Source organism: Saccoglossus kowalevskii, chromosome 14, assembly GCF_978046115.1.
Source record: "Saccoglossus kowalevskii chromosome 14, keSacKowa6.1, whole genome shotgun sequence".
Taxonomy (NCBI): Eukaryota; Metazoa; Hemichordata; class Enteropneusta; family Harrimaniidae; genus Saccoglossus; species Saccoglossus kowalevskii.
In genome coordinates, this window is record NC_140654.1 from 37,329,970 (window position 1) to 37,353,396 (window position 23,427).

General features: G+C 38.8%; 1 protein-coding gene across 1 annotated transcript; it reads right to left on the reverse strand.

Moving 5' to 3' along the window:
* Positions 1 to 18,339: 18,339 nt before the first annotated feature.
* On the reverse strand, positions 18,340 to 20,400 carry LOC146734705 (uncharacterized). The gene has a single exon (XM_085507610.1). The coding sequence runs from the start codon at positions 20,398 to 20,400 to the stop codon at positions 18,340 to 18,342; it is 2,061 nt and encodes a 686-aa protein (XP_085363736.1).
* Between the last annotated feature and the right edge of the window lie 3,027 nt (positions 20,401 to 23,427).

Here is a 23,427-nt window from a genome sequence, read left to right on the forward strand (position 1 = left end):
CTGTCTACTCATGTAGATAGAGGGCTAGACTGCCTACTCATGTAGATAGAGGATTAGACTGTCTACTCATGTAGATAGAGGGTTAGACTGTCTACACATGTAGATAGAGGGTTAGACTGTCTACTCATGTAGAGGGTTAGACTGTCCACTCATGTAGATAGAGGGTTAGACTCTCTACTCATGTAGATAGAGGGTTAGACTGTCTACTAATGTAGATAGAGGGTTAGACTGCCTACTCGTGTAGATAGATGGTTAGACTATTTACTCGTGTAGATAGGGGGTTAGACTGCCTACTCATGTAGATAGAGGGTTAGACTGCCTACTCATGTAGATAGAGGGTTAGACTGTCTACTCATGTAGAGGGTTAGACTATCTACTCATATAGATAGAGGGTTAGACTCTCTACTCATGTAGATAGAGGGTTAGACTCTCTACTCATGTAGATAGAGGGTTAGACTGCCAACTCATGTAGATAGAGGGTTAGACTCTCTACTCATGTAGATAGAGGGTTAGACTGCCTACTCATGTAGATAGAGGATTAGACTGTCTACTAATGTAGATAGAGGGTTAGACTGCCTACTCGTGTAGATAGATGGTTAGACTCTCTACTCGTGTAGATAGAGGGTTAGACTGTCCACTCATGTAGATAGAGGGTTAGACTCTCTACTCATGTAGATAGAGGGTTAGACTGTCCACTCATGTAGATAGAGGGTTAGACTGCCTACTCATGTAGATAGAGGGTTAGACTGCCTACTCATGTAGATAGAGGGTTAGACTGCCTACTCATGTAGAGGGTTAGATTGTCCACTCATGTAGATAGAGGGTTAGACTCTCTACTCATGTAGATAGAGGGTTAGACTGCCTACTCATGTAGATAGAGGGTTAGACTGCCAACTCATGTAGATAGAGGGTTAGACTCTCTACTCATGTAGATAGATGGTTAGACTGTCTACTCATGTAGATAGAGGGTTAGACTCTCTACTCATGTAGATAGAGGGTTAGACTGTCCACTCATGTAGATAGAGGGTTAGACTGTCTACTCATGTAGATAGAGGGTTAGACTGCCTACTCATGTAGATAGAGGGTTAGACTGCCTACTCATGTAGATAGAGGGTTAGACTGTCTACTCATGTAGAGGGTTAGACTATCTACTCATATAGATAGAGGGTTAGACTCTCTACTCATGTAGATAGAGGGTTAGACTCTCTACTCATGTAGATAGAGGGTTAGACTGCCAACTCATGTAGATAGAGGGTTAGACTCTCTACTCATGCAGATAGAGGGTTAGACTGCCTACTCATGTAGATAGAGGATTAGACTGTCTACTAATGTAGATAGAGGGTTAGACTGCCTACTCGTGTAGATAGATGGTTAGACTCTCTACTCATGTAGATAGGGGGTTAGACTGTCTAATCATGTAGATAGAGGGCTAGACTGTCTACTCATGTGGATAGAGGGTTAGACTGTCTACTCATATAGAGGGTTAGACTGTCTACTCATGTAGATAGAGGGTTAGACTGTCCACTCATGTAGATAGAGGGTTAGACTCTCTACTCATGTAGATAGAGGGTTAGACTGTCCACTCATGTAGATAGAGGGTTAGACTGTCTACTTGTGTAGATAGAGGGTTAGACTGCCTACTCACGTAGATAGATGGTTAGACTATTTACTCGTGTAGATAGGGGGTTAGACTGCCTACTCATGTAGATAGAGGGTTAGACTGTCTAATCATGTAGATAGAGGATTAGAATGTCTACTAATGTAGATAGAACGTTAGGCTGTCTACTAATGTAGATAGAACGTTAGGGTTAGACGGTCTACTCATGTAGATAGAGGATTAGACTGTCTACTCATGTAGATAGAGGATTAGACTGCCTACTCATGTAGATAGAGGGTTAGACTGCCTACTAATGTAGATAGAATGTTAGAATGTCTACTCAAGTGGATAGCTGATTAGACTGTCTACTCATGTAGATAGAGAATTAGACTGTCTACTCATGTAGATAGAGGGCTAGACTGCCTACTCATGTAGATAGAAGGTTACACTGTCTACTCATGTAGATAGTGGGTTAGACTGCCTACTCATGTAGGTAGAGGGTTAGACTGTCTACTCATGTAGATAAAGGTTTAGACTGTCTACTCATGTAGATAGGGGGTTAGAATGTCTACTCATGTAGATAGAGGGCTATACTGCCTACTCATGTAGATAGAGGGTTACACTGTATACTCATGTAGATAGAGGGTTAGACTGCCTACTCATATAGAGGGTTAGACTGTCTACTTAAGTAGATAGATGATTAGACTGCCTACTCATGTAGATAAAGGATTAGACTGTCTACTCATGTAGATAAAGGGTTAGACTGTCTACTCATGTAGATAAAGGTTTAGACTGTCTACTCATGTAGATAGAAGGTTAGACTGCCTACTCATGTAGATAGAGGGCTAGACTGCCTACTCATGTAGATAGAAAGTTACACTGTCTACTCATGTAGATAGAGGGTTAGACTGCCTACTCATGTAAATAGAGGGTTAGACTGTCTACTCATGTAGATAGAAAGTTACACTGTCTACTCATGTAGATAGAAGGTTAGACTGCCTACTCATGTAGATAGAGGGTTAGACTCTCTACTCATGTAGATAGATGGTTAGACTGTCTACTCATGTAGATAGAGGGTTAGACTCTCTACTCATGTAGATAGAGGGTTAGACTGTCCACTCATGTAGATAGAGGGTTAGACTGTCTACTCATGTAGATAGAGGGTTAGACTGCCTACTCATGTAGATAGAGGGTTAGACTGCCTACTCATGTAGATAGAGGGTTAGACTGTCTACTCATGTAGAGGGTTAGACTATCTACTCATATAGATAGAGGGTTAGACTCTCTACTCATGTAGATAGAGGGTTAGACTCTCTACTCATGTAGATAGAGGGTTAGACTGCCAACTCATGTAGATAGAGGGTTAGACTCTCTACTCATGTAGATAGAGGGTTAGACTGCCTACTCATGTAGATAGAGGATTAGACTGTCTACTAATGTAGATAGAGGGTTAGACTGCCTACTCATGTAGATAGAGGGTTAGACTGTCCACTCATGTAGATAGGGGGTTAGACTGCCTACTCATGTAGATAAAGGGTTAGACTGTCTAATCATGTAGATAGAGGGCTAGACTGTCTACTCATGTGGATAGAGGGTTAGACTGTCTACTCATATAGAGGGTTAGACTGTCTACTCATGTAGATAGAGGGTTAGACTGTCCACTCATGTAGATAGAGGGTTAGACTCTCTACTCATGTAGATAGAGGGTTAGACTGTCCACTCATGTAGATAGAGGGTTAGACTGTCTACTTGTGTAGATAGAGGGTTAGACTGCCTACTCACGTAGATAGATGGTTAGACTATTTACTCGTGTAGATAGGGGGTTAGACTGCCTACTCATGTAGATAGAGGGTTAGACTGTCTAATCATGTAGATAGAGGATTAGATTGTCTACTAATGTAGATAGAACGTTAGGCTGTCTACTAATGTAGATAGAACGTTAGGCTGTCTACTCATGTAGATAGAGGGTTAGACGGTCTACTCATGTAGATAGAGGATTAGACTGTCTACTCATGTTGATAGAGGATTAGACTGCCTACTCATGTAGATAGAGGGTTAGACTGCCTACTAATGTAGATAGAATGTTAGAATGTCTACTCAAGTGGATAGCTGATTAGACTGTCTACTCATGTAGATAGAGAATTAGACTGTCTACTCATGTAGATAGAGGGCTAGACTGCCTACTCATGTAGATAGAAGGTTACACTGTCTACTCATGTAGATAGAAGGTTACACTGTCTACTCATGTAGATAGTGGGTTAGACTGCCTACTCATGTAGGTAGAGGGTTAGACTGTCTACTCATGTAGATAGAGGGTTACACTGTCTACTCATGTAGATAGTGGGTTAGACTGCCTACTCATGTAGGTAGAGGGTTAGACTGTCTACTCATGTAGATAAATGTTTAGACTGTCCACTCATGTAGATAGAAGGTTAGACTGTCTACTCATGTAGATAGAGGGCTATACTGCCTACTCATGTAGATAGAGGGTTACACTGTATACTCATGTAGATAGAGGGTTAGACTGCCTACTCATGTAGAGGGTTAGACTGTCTACTTAAGTAGATAGATGATTAGACTGCCTACTCATGTAGATAAAGGATTAGACTGTCTACTCATGTAGATAAAGGGTTAGACTGTCTACTCATGTAGATAAAGGTTTAGACTGTCTACTCATGTAGATAGAAGGTTAGACTGCCTACTCATGTAGATAGAGGGCTAGACTGCCTACTCATGTAGATAGAAAGTTACACTGTCTACTCATGTAGATAGAGGGTTAGACTGCCTACTCATGTAAATAGAGGGTTAGACTGTCTACTCATGTAGATAGAAAGTTACACTGTCTACTCATGTAGATAGAAGGTTAGACTGCCTACTCATGTAGATAGAGGGCTAGACTGCCTACTCATGTAGATAGAAAGTTACACTGTCTACTCATGTAGATAGAGGGTTAGACTGCCTACTCGTGTAGATAGAGGGTTAGAATGTCTACTCAAGTGGATAGCTGATCAGACTGTCTACTCATGTAGATAGAGGGTTAGACTGTCTACTCATGTAGATAGAGGGCTAGACTGCCTACTCATGTAGATAGAGGATTAGACTGCCTACTCATGTAGATAGAGGATTAGACTGTCTACTCATGTAGATAGAGGGTTAGACTGTCTACTCATGTAGATAAAGGGTTAGACCGTCTACTCATGTAGAAAAAAAGAGTACATACTGCTTATGTGCTTATGTGCTAGGCTTGCAGCATTCAAGATTGGCAATATGCCATCCAGTCAGAGGGAGATGTAAAACTAGAGGTCAGTTGAGTGTGCTGTTGGCATAGCACAAAACATATTTTGTTATCAAAGTTAACAAGTAATTGGATAAGTAACTCGTTCCCCTAAATGACCAAATCCCCTTGTGTACATTTTGTCTACTACAGAATACCAACACAAGATTTACTGGTACAATGCAGTTACAATATTGCAGTATGTATTAGAAGCCTTTTGGATGATGCATTGCAAAATTACAAAAATATTCAAAGCAAATGCAAAATTCAACAAGTCATTGTCAATGACACGTCCCCTGATCCATTCATATTTGAGTGACATATACAATCAAAGCAGATCATGACCGAAATCTCAGACCACTTTCAGTCTGATCCGAAATGCACCTGCATCTGTACAACACATTGTACTAAACCAAACAAAATCCATCCATGCATAACTGAGATCCGGTTCCGGAATTGTGAAAATACGTGATTTTGATGCATTTTCGGCCATAAAATGGCCATCATTCAGCTATTGTTAAGTGGATCATGAAACAAATGCACATATCTATTTGTGACAAGATGTACCATGTGTGTGTGAATTTTGAACTTGATTAATCCAGACATGTCTCGGATACAGATCCAGAACTGAATTCTTTAAAACAAAATGGCTGCCAGTCGGCCATTTCGAACTAGATTCGAAAAAAAAATGACGTGCATCAAGGTCCTATTATGTTTAATGTATGTATCAAATTTGAACAAAATCCGTCCATGCATAACTGAGATCCGGGTCTGGAATTGTGAAAATGTGCGATTTCATTGCATTTTCAGCCTTAAAGCGGCCGCCATTTGGCTATCGTTAATGAGATCATGAAACAAATGCACATACATATTTGTGACATGATGTACCTTGTGTGTGTGAAGTTTGAACTCGATCAATCCAGGCATGTCTCAGATACGGATCCAGAACTGAATTCTTTAAAACAAAATGGCCGCCAGTCAGCCATTTCAAACCCGATCCAAAAAAAAATTACGTGTATCAAGGTCCTATTATGTTTAATGTATGTACCAAATTTAAACAAAATCCGTCCATGCATAATTGAGATCCGGGTCCGGAATGGTGAAAATGTGCAATTTTGATGCATTTTCGGCCTTAAAATGGCCGCTATTTGGCTATCGCTAATCGGATCATGAAAAAAATGCATGTGCATATGTCCCATATAATGCGTGATGTATGACTGAAGTTTGAACTTAATCGGTCCATGCATGTTCGAGATACAGGTGATCACAGACGCACGCATGCATGCACGGACGCACACATGGCAAAACATAAGTCCCTGTTTTCGGACTACGTCCGAACGGGGACTAATAAAATCTCAAAATATAACAATGCACCATAGTGACTGAAACAAGTTTAATCAAACACAATAATGACAAACAATCACAGCAACAGTAATGAAGACGTGGGGAAGACGTGTAGTGGCGTGAAGCTAGGCGATTAGGTGCCGTACGCGAGCGCCGGTTCGAGTCACGCACGCAGTACGTATTTACTATAATTAGACATAGTCTTTACCTTGCCGTTTATTCGGTGTTATTTGCTTACTTTACTTCCTATGTCGACAGCAACTATGAGTTTAAAAACTATGTTTATCCAGGCTGTATCAGTACAAGGGGAAAGCCTTAACCAGTCTGTTATTATTCTTGATACATGTATATATAGTAGACAAAATAGCAGTAGAAGATTAAAGTGATTAAATCATGAGATTAAATTATTAATTAGAATAATATTAACAGTATAAAATTACAAAATGTATTATGGTGTATCAATATAGGTAAGAATTTGTTGATATCTATAAGTCAAAATTATTGAGCAAAATTGATAATAATAATACAATCTAATAGAAAAATGATACAATCTGAAACAAGTCATGATATCATAGAGTCCCTGTTCTTCAGTATTGAACCTCACTGAATTAGAAGTTGAATCAAATGCAAGTGTAACATGATGTACAATAAAGTTGTAAAGTTTAAGTGCATTCAGTCATGTGAGATGCAATGTATTTACCAAGTTTGAACAATTATCCATTCAAGTATAACTGAAATTCAGGTGCATTACCGGTATTAATATTAAAATGGCCACCATTCAGCCATCTCAAATTAGAGTGTCAAATGATACTACATGCATAATAATAATAACTTTATTGCCTCCATGTAAACATATTTACATAGGATAAGTACAGCAAATAAGAGTTTTAAAATAATAACAAGATATATGTAAAAATATTATAAAAAAACAAAAACAAAAGAATGTAACTAGTATTTAAATGTTAAATCAATCTTTTTGTTGTGTAAATATAATTGGCAAGTTCTATAATTATGCCAGGATCTTTGCTTGAGAATATGTGAACTGTATATTTTTATTGTTGGATGAAAGTCATAATTTTTTTGGATGAAGTTTTCCCTGTGTGTGTTATATTTTGGGCAATTCAATGGAAAATGTTCTTCATCTTCAATTGAATTTGTGTCACAGTTATTGCATATTCTTTTGTTTATAGGTTTCTTAGGAAATGAATATCTGCCTTCCTCTATTGCTAAGTTATGGTTACTAATTCTAAATTTTGTCAACATTTTCCTCTTATGAGTGTTAAGTTCATTCAAATATGATTCAAAGATGTATTCTGTTTTAAATTTAACATACATTCTCAGTTTGTTATTTTCTTTGGAAATCATTTCTTTCTAGAAACTGGCATATTTATTTTCAAGGGAAGTTTTTAAAATTTGATTTTTTTTGTTTCATAGTGAGTGTTTTTTTTCTTTTATGAAGTTTAGTGAATTGTCTTTCAATATTGTATGTATAGCATTTAGCCATTTGTATTGTGATTTTTGATTTACGGATATGTAAAACGAAATTACATTAACGGATGTAACTGATAACTTTTCCAATGAAATCCTTAGCACCCCGTTGGCAGGCCAGTCACACTGGTTCGCACCACAAGAGGTTAGGATCCCCCTGCCAAATGCTAAGAACAACTGAAACTAATATATACATATTTACATGAAAAATTTTCCACCTATGCGGATCTGTTTGTGCAGGAGTTTTACGACCGTGTGCATTTACTGACGTCAACCAAAATTGTGATGTGGGAAGTTGGTACCCAAGGCTCACAGGTGCTACACCTTGCCCAAGGATGACATGGAGGTAGTAGTGGCAAAGGGTAACCTCATTCTCCCACGTCCATAGACTCCACACAACCGGATGTAGTTTAAAATCTTGCCCAGGACACATATATACATATTTAAATAAACGTAAACGTTGCCTTTAATAGGTAATACCTCACACGTGAGGCTGAGTTGGTGCAAGGCTTTTATGACCGTATGCCCTTACTGACGTCGATCAAACTTATTATGTGGGAAGTTGGCACCCAAGGCTGACAGGTGCTACACCTTGCCCAAGGATGACATGGAGATAGTAGTGGCAAAGGGTAACCTCATTCTCCCACGTCCATAGACTCCACAACCGGATGTAGTTTAAAATCTTGCCCAGGACACATATATACATATTTAAATAAACGTAAACGTTGCCTTTAATAGGTAATACCTCACACGTGAGGCTGAGTTGGTGCAAGGCTTTTATGACCGTATGCCCTTACTGACGTCGATCAAACTCATTATGTGGGAAGTTGGCACCCAAGGCTGACAGGTACTACACCTTGCCCAAGGGTGACCTGGAGGTAGTTGTGGCAAAGGGTAACCTCATTCTCCCAAGTACAAAAACTCCACAATCGGATGCAATTTTAACGTCTTACCCAGGACATGTCCAATACAACTGAAAAACGCCTAAGTCATGAGGCCAGCCCTGTAATAATTCGGGGAGCGCTGAAAAGCACTGCGTTCACCCGCGCGTTCAATGTGCCCAAGAGTGACATGGAGGCTGCAAGGGAAAACTAAAACAATAAAAGCACAAAACAGGCAGAAAGGAAAAACACGCGTATGTTTGTTGATAATCCACCAAGAGGACGAAACTCTTGGCTCCTGTGCGTGTTCTAAACTTGGTTGTGCATTTCTGTACGTGAGTGCGTAAATTGCAATATTTGCCAAGACAATAGTATGTTATAGAGTAATGCGGAGCTCATCATCCTGAATGTGACACAGGGCATTCTCCACTGTCCATGTATTGTTAAACTTAGGCAATAGGTTCATAACGCGTGAATATTCATATTCCGTTTTGAGTCTTGATCTAATACTTTGTTTGAAAATTTCGAAAGGGTCACTAGACCCTTTGTTTTGCCGCTTGTTACGACAGCTGGAGTGAATCGCAACTTTAGCCATGCACGCTAAGAAGCAAAAAATGCTTTGTGCCTGGCTAGAATGAAACTGTTTTGAGCGACGGGGTGGTAATATTATGAACCACCAACCAGGAATCCGAAAGTCTTGTTGAACCAGATGAGATGCGATGTTCGCAAAAAGGTAGAGTAGGTTATCATTAGACGTGCAATCAAAAAAGATATGTTGAAGAGTATCGACCTCATCACAGAAAGGACACTTATCAGAACTGTTCAGATGGGCCTTGAACAGAAATCTCCCAGTTGGAAACGCACCATGAGAGATACGCCATTGCAGGTCCCCATATTTTCCAATAACTGGTGCTATATAACAATCATGGAAATTGAGCTTGGCATTTTCAGGTAGACTCAGTATGTCACGCCAAACAGTATCTAGTTTTCGTGGATGATGACTGACATAGAGAACCTGAATCAGATATTTATAAATTGCACCTCTTTCAAATTTATAAAGTGGTAAGTTAAGGTCATCAGAAAAGTGGAGTTGAAAGCTGAGGTGTGAAAGAGAATGGTTGCACTCTTTTTTTACTTTTGAAATAGGTGTTGATTGTGTCTTTCCATTTAGTGGGGATGGAATCATGAACAACCTTTATACTGAGCTGAAGAATACGATGGGAGTGGATTTTAATTCTATCTGCCAGATCAGCAGCACCCAACCAAATATATTTTGTTTCCTGGACAAGGTCCCTGACTTTGGTTACTCCTGCATCCACAAAGTGTCTAAGTTCAAACGGTTCATTTCTTATGGGGTGTAGAATGAGTGGATTGTGAAACAGTGGTTCGTTGAGAATATCAATAACGTTACTATCATTAAAATTACGCATTTTATCAACAGACTTCCAACACTGAAGGAGTTCACAATAAAAGTATGGCAGATGACGTAGAGGTGCATTAATGTTGATACATAGAAGTTGACTGGCAAAGTGCTCATTACTTACTTGGTTAAAAAAGTAGTCAGTGAATATAAAACAAGGATGGTTATGGTTGCTGTACAGGTATCTTTGAATGTAACCGAGACGCATAGCGCTGATGCTCGTTGGGAGGTGTGTGACGTTTTGCCCACTTTTTTCCAAGGGGAGGTACAGTGTTTCGGCAGAAACCCAATGTCGGCCTTGCCAAAAGAATTCAAGCAGCAATCTCTGCACCTTCAGAACTACGTCCATGGGTGGTGCTAGGCTGTTAATACGGTACAATAGCTGTGAAGAAATCAGGTTATTAATAACAAGTGTGCGCCCTCTGTAGGACATGCTATGAACGAAGTGATTCCAGAAATTTATTTTATTATTCACTTTTGACACAAGTTCATCCCAGTTCTGGTTGGTATATGTTTGGCTGTTCCCAAGATAAACACCCAACACTTTCAATCCCACACTGTTCCATTTGATGTTAAGAGGAGTGTCAGTGTTGTTGCGCCAGCTACCAGCCCATAGCCCTTCAGATTTTTGCAGATTTATTTTTGAGTTTGATGCTCGCTCATACACTTGTAACCAGTGAGCAAGTCCTGTTTACGGGTTATGAAAAATTCAACATCATCAGCATAAGCAGTAAGCTTAAAATGCTGTTTATTGCTGTGTGGTATGACTAACCCTTCAATGTTTTTATCATTTCTGATTTTCTGGAGTAGTGGTTCAATGGCTATAATGTAGAGGGCAGTGGACATTGAACAGCCTTGTCGAATACCCCTAGCCACTGTGATGGGTGCAGTGAGGGCGCAATTAACGCGAGTCAGAGACTGGGCGTGTGCATAAATAAGGCGAACGTATGAGATGAAGCGGGCACCAAAACCAAAGGCATAAAGAGTGTTAAAGAGATAGCTATGGTTTATTCTATCAAATGCCTTTTCTTGGTCTAGGGCAACAATGGCCAGAGGAGATTTAGTAACGTTGGCATAGTCAATGCTGTCACGTAAGAGACTAATGTTTGGAACGCTACAAGTTTGGTCTGGGTGAACAATGGTGCCAATGACCCCGCGCAGTCGCAGTGCAAGCGTTTTCGTGAAGATTTTATAATCACTGCATAACAGACTCACTGGTCGCCAGTGTTTTAGGTTGGTGACATCACCTTGTTTAGGAAGGAGAGTAACAACTGCTCTAGTACAAGATAGAGGGAGCACATTTTGGTTCTTACAGATCTCTCCCAATAAATATGCCAAAACGTTTGGTAAAACTAGTTTGGTATCCCATCAATGCCAGGCGTACGCCAGTGTGAAAGCATTTCGCACTAGCTCATTTCGTCAAATGTGATCGGTTCGTCAAGGTCGTCACGGTCGGTTTCACTAAGCTTTGGTAGGCCTTCAAAAATTTTATTTTGAGCCTCAATGTCGATGTTATCGGGAGTGTATAGGTTATTGTAAAAATCATGTATGAGTTTGCGAATTTCAGTTTGATTTTCAGTGAGCGTGTTATCTTGGCGCCTGAGCTGAAAAATCGCCTTTTTATTGCCATTCTTTTACTCTAGCTGGAAAAAGAAGGAGTGACACACATCACTTTCGTTCAGAAACTGATGTCGCGCACGAGTAGTAAGACCAGTATTTTCATGTTTAACGAGGCGTGCAAGAAGTTCCTTCTTTTCGGTGTAGGTGTTGGAGAGCGGTGCATTGCGGGTAGTAGTGCGTTCAATGGCTTGGATTTCCATTTCCAAAACGTGTTTTTCTGTTTTGTGTTTATCTTTTTTAAATGTGCAATATTGCTGGGTTAATAATTTGATTTTGTTTTTCCCGATGTCCCACCACGCCTGGATATTCGCATGATTGTTTCGGAGCGATTGCCACTTCGCCCAAAACTCAGTGATAACAGCTACGTATTCATCTTCTCCCAAAATCCCGGTGTTCATACACCACACAGGACTCTTATGTTTACCACCGTCTATAGCGATGATGATGCTGACAAGAGAATGATCAGAAAACGCTAGCGCACCATTACTGGTATTGATATTTTTAATTTTACCGCGCAAGCACTTGCTGATGTAAATTCTATCTAAACGCACCAGCGTACCACCACGACCCCAAGTAAAATTCAACGTGTTACCATGGTGCTGACGCCATGCATAATACAGTTTGAGGCGATGTGTGACAGATTTGAGCAGCCTGGCAGTGCGCATGTCAGGTTCTCTACCTTTATCTCGATCTATTTCAGGTTCAGTAGTGCAGTTAAAATCTCCTCCCATTATGTCAGGGTCGTTGTTTAAATTACTAATAAAATGTTTAAGCTTAGAAAAACATTCCATGCGCTCAGCGCCGTTGATGGGTGCACACGTATTTATAATGTGAAGTGAGATATTATTTATTTGAATATGGGCGTGCACAACGTACCCAGGCATGATTTCATACTGTGATAAAATATTTACGTTTGCTGCTGGGGAAAACAAGATAGCTACACCTGCACGATTAACAGTGCCATGAGAAAAAATACCAAGGCCACGCCACATAAGTTTCCATATGTTTTCATCTGATGCAAGAGAATGCGTTTCCTGTAACATATAAAAATTGCATGGGTGGTCACGCTTAAGATATTCAAATACACTATATCGTTTGAGAGCATCCCGACAGCCATTAACATTGTATGTTGCGCATGTTATTGAGCTTGCCATCATGAGAGTGGATTTTTTTTTTTTAAATCGGCCATAAAATTACCAGTTCTGATTTGTTGTTTTATTTTTTTAATGAGTCTGTGAATGCGCGCTTTATCTGAAGTGTTCAACTGTTGGGAGTTTTGGTAGTTTATTAGGTGTCTAGCAAGTATCTTAAGATTGGGGCAAAATTCAAAGGACTTGTCTATAAATCTACGAGAATGCAGCATGGACACCAAAAACTAATTAATATTTTCATTTGATATAGCTGTTTCATTACTGTCAGTACAGGTTGAAATCTTGGATATCGTAGGCCCTTCATTGTCGCTACATTCACTAACAGTTTCCTCCATTTCAACATTTGTTTGATCTGGTGGATTTGGTGTGTTAAAAAGGTCTTGAGACTGATCGGTTAGCCTACTTAAGTCAAGCGGGATAGCAGAAAGCGGTGAGTAGCACAGGGATGTAGCAGTGAAATCAAGTGAGGGGGATGGTGGAAATGAAGACAACACAGTGTCATCGGGTTGTGGCACAGGGTTGCACACTGTCACATTGGCATAAACATTTGGGAGGGGTTTGGAGGGCGAACGGGGTGGGGGAGGTGAAGGTGATGCAATGGGCGGGGAAGGAGGGGTTTGTTAATTTGTTTTCATTAATTGAAATATTTTCTTCAATAGTTTCTATTTCATTTTCATTTTCATTTCCATCGTTGCGCTTTTTGAGGGTCGGTTCAGTCTCATTTCCATTATTTATGTTGTCACCATTTTGTGTTTCTCTGCTCACTGGCGATTTTGAATGCGTGCGCTTTTTTGTCGTGTTCTTGTTGAGCCAGTAGCCATATCAGTTTCAATGTTTTCTGTTAGATGGGTCACATTGTTTTGTATAGCAGTATCAGCTGGTGTTGTAACATTTTTATCGGTTATGTCATCGTTTTCGTCAGTCAATGTGTCAGTGGTATTTAGGTTACCTTTTACCTGTTGCATATCTGTTGTTGAGTTATTTTGATTACCATAGTTTTCACTGTGAGTCATTTGCATATCCATTGATTGTGAGTTAGGACATGTTTTCCGTGTATGCCCCTTCATCTTACATGAAAAGCAAGTCAGTTCATCGAATGAAACATAAATGTTGTATGTTTGACCTTGGAATGTAATAAGCAATAAACCATTAATATTTAGATCTTTTAAATGAACATAAACCTGGCGGTGAAAAGACTTAACGTGTTTTAGTGTTGCACTTTTACAACCGAGTGGGATCGCTCGCACCGCGCTAACACACCCATAGCTGGCCAAGGCGTCAGTAATACATTTATCTGGCAAAAAGGGGGTACATTTGATAATACAATTTTAGTTGAGGGACGGACTAGAGGTTCGACTGACACATGCAAATCTCCAACATCAATGCCAGCGGCAGAGACCATGTCAACCCATGAGACATTAGATAGAAAAACAATGACAGATCGGTTCATGCGAGAGGCCGCCACAATATTAGTAGCCCCGATTAAATCAGCAATTGCCTCCACATAGGTTTCGACTGGAATTCCATCAATATTTTCACACCTTATCGCATGATTTCTCGTTAACTGACTTGTTGGCGTTGAAGGTGGTCATGTGTGAGCGGCAGCCATCTTGGTCGCCGACCATCTTGCCAAGGCAGAGGCAAGGAACACTCCAAAAGGCACCAAAATATGTTAAAGTAAACCAAAAAGTTACTCACGTAGTGACAATAACAACAAAATAGTACGCCTATAGCAAAAATCACAACTCAGACGGAAGCAAGACACCAAAACCAGGCGAAAACGCACGGAGCACTGGAAACGACGTGCTCACTCGACCAGTATTGTATTGTATTGTATAGTGTTGTGTTGTGTTTGTTCTAGGTATGCCTGTTTTGTAAGATTACCATCTGGGAGTTCCTTTATATGCAACCAGTAATTAATAGCTTGAACTTTTGCACTGAGCAGTAGTGGATAATTACCCACCACTTCTCCTGATGCTAAGTTACAGGATTTTTTATTTACTTGTAAGATTTCTTTGCAGAATTTAATATTGATTTTTTTTCAATTGATGTTTTGTCCCATTTAGCATTGTCCTTAATGTCCTGCATGTCTAGGGCCCATAATTCCGAGCCATAAAGCAAAATTGGTTTTATGTAAACAGTAAATAGTTTTATGTTTAGTTTTATGTCTAGATTTCCTAAAAGTACTTTGTTCATGATGTAAATTGATTTTTCAGTTTTACCTGCTAAATTTGACATGGCATCAGTAAAACTCCCATTTGATTTTATTGTGATTCCTAGATAGGTAGGATAACTGTTTGTTGTTTGAATGTTATAATTTCCAAAACTGAATTGGTATTTTTTTCTCAATGTTGATGAACCAAAGATAACAACTTGAGCTTTTGAAAGGTTCACACTCAATTTCCACTTATTGCAATATTCATTTAGTGTATTCAATGATGTCTGTAGACCAGCCTGGGTTGTGGAAGTAAGGGCTAAATCATCTGCATATAAAATAGAGTTAACAATGTTATTATTCAGAAGTGGTGATTCGGCATTATCCAAACTATCTTTTAAATTATTAATAAAAATGTTGATAAGAATTGAGCTAATTATACATCCCTGTTTCACTCCTCTATTAATAGTGAATTCTTTGGTTATATAATTATTTATATTAATGCAAGCTTTTGTTTTTTATTATTTTGTAAATCTTGCCATTAATGTTATTTTTTAATAGCTTATAGAATATAGCCCCTACTCTTCGTACAGTGTTGAATGCTTTGGCAAAATCTACAAAACAAACATAGAGTTTTTGTTTATTTTTAATGTGTTTCTGAATTAGAGTTTTTGATACAAAAATTCAATCAGTTGTTCTGTGGTTTTTCTGAAACTGGCCTGGTTATTTTTGAGTACTTTTATTTTCTTCAACGAAACAGTTTATGCGTTTATTTATGATGAAACAGAAGACTTTACCAATACGACTTGAAACTGATATTCCCCTGTAATTGTGAGGGTCTAATTTGTGTCCATTTTTATAAAGATGAGTGATGCAACTTAAATTCCAAATATCTGGGAAAACTGAGCTACACAAAACCAAGTTAAACAATTTTGTAAGTGAATTAATTAGATAGGTTGAGCTGTATTTTGATAGTTCTAAACAGAAACCATCCAAGCCTGGTGCTTTTTTCAATAATAACCTTATCTAAGTGATCATTTACTATCGTTTCTCTTCATGCTCTGATAATTCTTTCATTATATTTTCCATGGAAACTATTATCATCTTTTTTTACCAAACGCTTCAGCGTGGTATTAAGATTTTGTTTTCAGGCTTGGGTGGTACCAAGGTGGAAAATGGTTGCACATATGGGGAGTAATTGCAATAGAGAGGGTTCAGGCCGAAATACATATATATAGTGTTTCCATGTTTCGTCTGATAATTCTGTGGTATTCTGCTGCTGTAAATAATGCAAGATTTGTTCCGAAATTCAGTGTGTTGTGTGCACTCCAGGGTTATTCGTTTTTTTGCTCAAAACACCCCTATTTTTTAATGGCAGAGTCGAATAGTTTCACTCCCACTGGGAAATCTGCATTGTTACTTGAATGAGAGCTAACTAAACACATTTTCCAGACCGGCGAAAGTGTATGCAACAGCCAATTTTAACAGCCTGTCACGTGATTTTAGTCTGAATGTCAACATCAAAAGAGGCTAATCCATTTACGCAGGTATAACTGGGAATAGAATATGTGAGGGATTGTATCAACAGAGATGTGTATAATGAAAAGTAACATCTATCCTTCTTTTGCATCGCTGAGCATTTCTGTTTTAGTATACTGGTTTGAAAATGTTGAATTTGCATGATTTGCAATGTGTTTTTTTACTGAAACTCCCCTATTGATCGAATCCCGGGTTTGAAAGAGAACGGCACACCACGTGATTCGTTTGAATACAATGGTGAAGACACGCAAGCATGACTTATGTTGTCAGCAGTAGTCACTGAGCTTCACGCTACAACTTCACTTGTGATGTTGCTTGTTAGCCATGGATTGAATTAATCTTGATTACCGGTTAAAATGTTGCTTATTTGGCGTTGGTGATCTTTATTTGGAACTGGGTAACGTCGCCAGCAGAAACCTCCTGGGATTTTGATGTTGATGGTTGCGCCTCCATGGCAATCGCTAATTTTACTGCGGGTGGATCTTCCAAGAGCCCTTCGGGGTTTATAAAACTCATTCAACATACATAAAGTACTCTCAATCGTAGTAGTGCATGTGATGTACACCTAATATGCCAAACATGTCGCTGAACGATTTTGCCAATGAAAACAAGCCGGTTGGCGATCCACTCCACTAAAAAAAAACTAGCAATATGTTTTCGGCTGTTGCCATGGTAGGACATGAACGTGAAGCTAACGTCGGTTTATAACTAAAACCGGGCACCGTATACAAAGTTCGCAAAAAAACATTCAGTTCTTAGTCATTTTATTTTATTGCTAGGACGTATGCTGTTGTTAGGGATTGGTCAGTTACTTCGGCCTGGGGGTGGATCAGTAGGGGGGTTACCCTGTTTTTGATTTTGTGAATGGGGGGGGGGTCACCCTGTTTTCCACAATTCACACACGCGCTTATGCATATATTTTTTTAAATTTTATTTCAGAACAATAGATTAAAAAGTTAATCGTACAAATGTGTTCTTAATAATAACTATTACCCATATTGCCTATAAATTTGTTGATGCAAAAAATGTTATACATGTAGGCTAAATATTTTGGGGTTGAAGTTGACAAATAACTAACAGATTATGCAATGCGGCAGAGCCCCATGCAATTATACAGTTAAGTTTTGAACACATCCCAAGTCCATGTGATATCAGATTATTTTATTTAAAGTCTGAAGTCACCATTGTATAAGATATTTACTGGATTTATCCAATTGTAGCTGGAGACAGAAAAACACAGCAATTAGTACAAAGAGCAGTGACAGTTTTTGTTAAGCAAATCAAAAAAGTTAAATGGATTCATGTATATAAATAAATAGTTTTTTTGTTTTTTTTAACTTTTAAATATGCATATTTTGCTCTGTAAAATACCAAAATCCAACACAAATTTATACAAAAATCAAAGTGTCCTTTGTTTTTATAAGCACAGACTGTGCTTCAGGTGTAAAGCTTTCCTGGTCTATAAGATATGAAAGATATATTAAATCCAAATTAGTTTTCAAATCGCCTAGATTCAAATCCTCTTTTCCTATCTTATAAGCGCGTTTATCAAGTGAGTACTCCACAGTTTTGCTTTTATTTACTATCTTTAGCAGCATAGATTTCCCTCCTTCCTGCAGCCTTTTCTGTAGTCGTTTTTTTTGGCTTTATGCTTCCCCTCCCCTCCTAAGGTGACTGGTCTATTAAATGCAAACACTAAAAATTACGGCAAACCACGATATTTTCAATGCACATCATACATTTTGTAATCATGTCAGAGCCAAAACTGTTAATGTTTCTTTGTTTTTCGGGGGGGGGGGGTCAGCATGTTTTAAAATATAATGTCATGGGGTCGCCCACTTTAGGTGTGGCAACAGCAGTGGGTGTCTAATTAGGTCAGACTAACAGTAAATGTGCGCAAGGGCACGTGAGTTGAGTCGCGTTGTTCGATATTCTGTTCGCAAAACGTTTCGAATTCGTCTGCCTTGTCATCAGTAGAGTCCGTGTTGGCAGGTTCACGAATGCCAATGGTGTCAAAATCCCAGAGTTTAGTTACGGGATCGTCAGTTGGTGAATATGCGTTCACGTGAAAGCTGGTGACGTCAGTTGGGAATGACGCATCACGTGACGTTGGTCCAGAGAGTAGGTAACCCAAACGAGATGAAACAGCGGTCGGCCCGTTGCCTTTGATGGTTTTGTCGCCCACGAATGACCAATAATGATCGGCACCAATCAAAAGAGATATGTTCAAATATTTATGGTTTACAGCAGGATGCGCTAGCTGGAGTCCTTTGATGTGCGGTAAATTCAGTACAGCTGGACAAATATGATTGTTAATTGGATTGCAGATTTCAGGAACAATTAACGTAGATATTGATATATCGGGCCCCCATGTTGTTTTTACCGTCAACGTTACGTAATTGAGCCTTTTCGGCGCAGATTTCTTATTGCCAAAGGTGGAGATTTGGACCGATGTTTGTCCGTCTGGCGTCAGGTGTAAATGTTCGGCTAATTTCTCAGAGATAAACGATCTTGTAGCTCCTTCGTCAAATAGGATTGTTGCGTCGGCCGATGCTTTATCCGAGTAGACTTGAGTAATCGCCGTTTTGAGAAGTACGTTGCCGCTAGTTGATTGAAGGTCGGTTGACACAGAATTAGCGTGGATTTTCTGGCTGTTGGTATTGCTTGAAGTGTCTGGTTTCGATAGTTTTGGCGATTGTTTGAACGCATGATGAATCGTAGTGTGGTGTTTGCTGTCGCATTTCCGACATTTAAAGACAGATTGACAAGATCGCGAAGAGTGTCCTTTGCTTAAACAATTAAAACATAGTCCTTTCGTTTTGATGATCTCGAAGCGTTGCATATGGTCGGTTACGTTCGTGCAATCGAAGGGACGATGTGAATTACTGCAGAAAACACAATCTGGTTTGCGAGTTTTTGTGTTGGTGTGAAGTGCTTGAGCAGAGAACTGTACATTACGCATAGGCGATTCGTTGTAGGCGAAAGACGATACGGAATTGTTAGAGATTTCGCCAGCCTCCATTGCTTCGATCTCCTTACACACAGATTCACGTAGATTTTTAAATGACCAATCGTCGGTTCCATGGTCGCGAGTGATGATTCGACGGAAATTTCCTGGAAGTTTTTCTAGGATGATAGGTATGAGGAAATCTCCGTACGAGTCTTCGCTCTTCCCAAGTGCTTCTAAGCCTCTTCTGTAACTCTCCATGTTGTCGTAGAAAAACTTTAGTGAGGATAAGTCATTAGACGGTTTTGGCAATTCCCAAAGTGCTTTCATATATGCATTTCGTATTTTATGTTTCAGTCCGTAACGTCGTTTTAGTAATTCTAAGGCGTGTTTGTAGTTCTCGTTTGTCAGTTGTAATCCCTCGATTACTTTAGCCGCTTCTCCCTTTACATGTGCTCGTAGGTATTGAAATTTATTTACCTCATCCAACATGTCGTCCTTGTCTATAGCTGCTTCAAACGTGTCGATAAAACTTTGCCAAGAAAGAATATCACCTGAAAATTCTTCGAGATCTAGTTTAGGTAGATTTACAGTTCGTCTTCTGGACGCTGAGTTGTTACTTGTGAACGACGTGCTTGACATTTCAGATGATGTCTGTGTTGTTGGCGTTGTTGGTGTATCGGCGCGTTGGATGAAGTTCCTTATCTCCACGATTCTTTCTTTGATATCAATGACGTAGTTGTCTGCATCAAGAAATAGATTGTCGAACTCTGTTTCGTCGGCTCTTTTGAGAATTTCTTCATCCAATGCTCTGATCTGCTCCAATCTTGATGTAATATCTTCATGCGTTGCGATGAGAACGTCTTTTTCATGTTGCGTCAATGGGTCATCTTTGGACATGATGTCAGTGGCTTTTTGTAACTGTCTCGTCATTTGAGCACGGTGTCCTCTTCTACTTGCAGAATGTTTAACTCGTTCTGCCATGTTTCTATGCGTTGTAGAATTTCCTCCAAAGTACGTTGATCCTGGTCTCGGCACCAAATGTGCGCAAGGGCACGTGAGTTGAGTCGGTTGTGGGTAGAAACCCGGAGAGAGATCGAGAAGACAAGTTCACCGTGCGGTAACAATAACTCAACTGTTTATTCACTTCACTCGATTACATGTAAGTTACAATGAAACAACAAACAAACTACTAATAATAACACCGGGATGTGATTGGTTGAAATAACTGTGGGTGTGGCAACAGCAGTGGGTGTCTAATTAGGTCAGACTAACAGTCTCCACATTAGGGGTGGGTCAACTGATATTTACAGCTTACAAAATGGAATCTGCCGACCCCCCCCCCCCCAGGCCAGAGTAACTGAACAATCCCTTAAATTTATTATTTCCAACCGATAGTATTTTCTAGATTGCAGGCAGCATTTACAGTTCATTCAAAGCTCAAAGTTGCGTCGGGATTACGTTGATACAGTGTAACAATGTCGGCGTCGGTGATCTCTTACCAGTGTGCAACGTAGCCAAAATAAAAGGCATGAATACAAGACTAGTGGGAGGTAATAAATTTGGGGTCGAAAGTATTCAAAAAACAGTTTTTGGCTGTTGCCATGGTAGCTGTGGACCAGGATTGTTTTACCAATTAGTGACGGTACGACCTGCCTGTCAATTATAAACAAAATTAGCCAAGCCAAAAAAAATCTCAGTAAATTGTTGCCCACACTCAAGCGGATTAGAATGAGCTACGTCCATGCTTTTTAATCATAGAAATGTAGGGTGTGATAAATTTGGCGTGAAGGTATTAAAAAATTCAGTTGTTGGCTGTTTCCATGGAAACGGTGGTCAGAATTTGTTTTCAGATTTTACCAATAGTAACTTTGTGCCCACACTCAAGCTGAGCAAAATGAGCTATGTCTGAGGTGTTGTATCCAAAAATTGGAGGAAATACATTTCCTGATAACTAGGGTGAAGGTGTGACCTACCTGATAAGTTTGAGCGAAATCAGCCAAGCCAAACAAATCACAGAAGAATTAATACGTGAAAACACTAGAAATCACACACACACAGATACACAAAATTAAAGTGATTTTAAGGGCAATCCAAGTGGAGCGAATCGCCAATACCATATCATTGCATGGGTGATATGCAAATTAGTCAAAATAAGTTACTGCTTAGAAGTACCATTACTGTTGTTCAAATTTCATTTCACTCGGCAAATATATTCATGTACCCAAACGTAAAGTATCGTACTTCTAAATATTGTTTATTCCTGCTATGTTTCGAAAAATGCTACTCTTGAACGGACTACTTTATTCGCTCTCAGACCTCATTTGCATATGGGGTGTGGAAGTACCGATTTTGATTTCAGGGACGAATCAAAATAAACTGCAGTATATATGTAATAGTGTGGAATACTTCCTTTCACTGTGAACATTTTTCCGCTAAAATAAATTCCAGTGAAAATGCCATTTCCCTCATACTCTATTGAGACTTGACACAGCACAGTGAAAATTTGATTCACACCGTATGCTTGAAAACTTTTCATCGAAAATAAATTAAGTGAAATTCTGTGTGATTTCATGAGAGTTGAAAATGAAAAAATTATATGACACCCAACCCTACCACTCCATACACAATGTAACCACACCTCAAAAACATCCTTTCACCAGTGTATTCTATTTGAATTCAGGAGAAATTTAAATAAACAAATTATATGACAACGAACTTAATTATAATTTTAACCTCTAGTTCAGCACTGATTAAATAAACTACCTCGTCTTTATGCCAACTTGAAGTTATTCAATGTTTACACCAGTGACTTCAAAATCTATGTTTCAATTCCAGGATGTCAATTTCTTGTGATTACTCGGAAAATGAAGCTGTAACCACAGACCACAGTGCTGCAACTAAATCCTGGTATAAGCACCGGTTAGGCAGTCTTGAACTATGCATGTGAAGCTAGCTGAGAGGTATATCCAATCCTATAGATTTCTCATTGTTTAGTAACTATTTGCTGCAAATGCAACAAAAATCAATATAAAAATATTACCCACACAGCATTCTACAGGTTACTTGTATTGTTTAGTGTTGCATAATATTCCATCCATTTAGTTGCTGAAATTGTATTGTCACTATTTTGATCTGTATTTTTCATATAGTTAAAACGCGGTGGTCGTCGCGCAGTGCGTGTTCGAATTTCAAGTAAATAAACAATGTATTTTACACGCGTTGTATACGTCACTATGAGTCCAATATCGAACTGGACGCGACATGACCACTATCGTTCTTTAATTATTTTCCAAAATTGTTTTGAATTTCCTTGTTGAAGAGTTCTGAGTTTAAGATAATTTTCTTGGATTTGGTTTTTCTTTTGTTTTATAAGTTTCTTAAATCTTTTCTTTTTAGAATAAAAAGTTGTCTTAGTTGCATATCAAATGGAAATTTATTTATCTATTTTGCACAAGCCATTAGATCACATTGCTTATCAAACCATCAGGGATTCTTATTTTGTTTGTTTTTGTGAAAACTTTTATTGTGATTGATTTTAAAAATACCTGAAGCTGAATTTTCTAGTAGCTGATTAAATTTCTGGGATGCTATATTTACATTATTATGACTTAAAATTGTGTTAATATACTCTTCAATTTTATTTTGTATATCTTTTGATGCTAATCTATCATGGTATTTAAAAACATATAATTTATCCCATTTTCACTTCATAGGCATTGGCGCTAATTTAGTGTGTTCATGTTGTGTAGTGTGCATATTAAGTAATGCTGAAATTTGGCAATGATCTGAATAACATGTAAAATTGTGGACTTTGAAATATTCAAATTTGTTGAGAAGATCAGTTGTTGCTATCCCATAGTCTTCCACACTGTTACCATTCCAGTGATAATATGTGTAGTTTCCACAAATATCACCTGCTATACGACCATTTAGAATTCTCAAGTTACAATATTTACAAAGATCACATACTTAGTAATAGTTTTCCATAGCTATTTTTGTTTTAATCCA

Coding starts and splice junctions, on each gene's coding strand:
- LOC146734705 (XM_085507610.1), bottom strand. CDS start 20,400: ATGGCAGAACGAGTTAAACATTCTGCAAGTAGAAGAGGACACCGTGCT.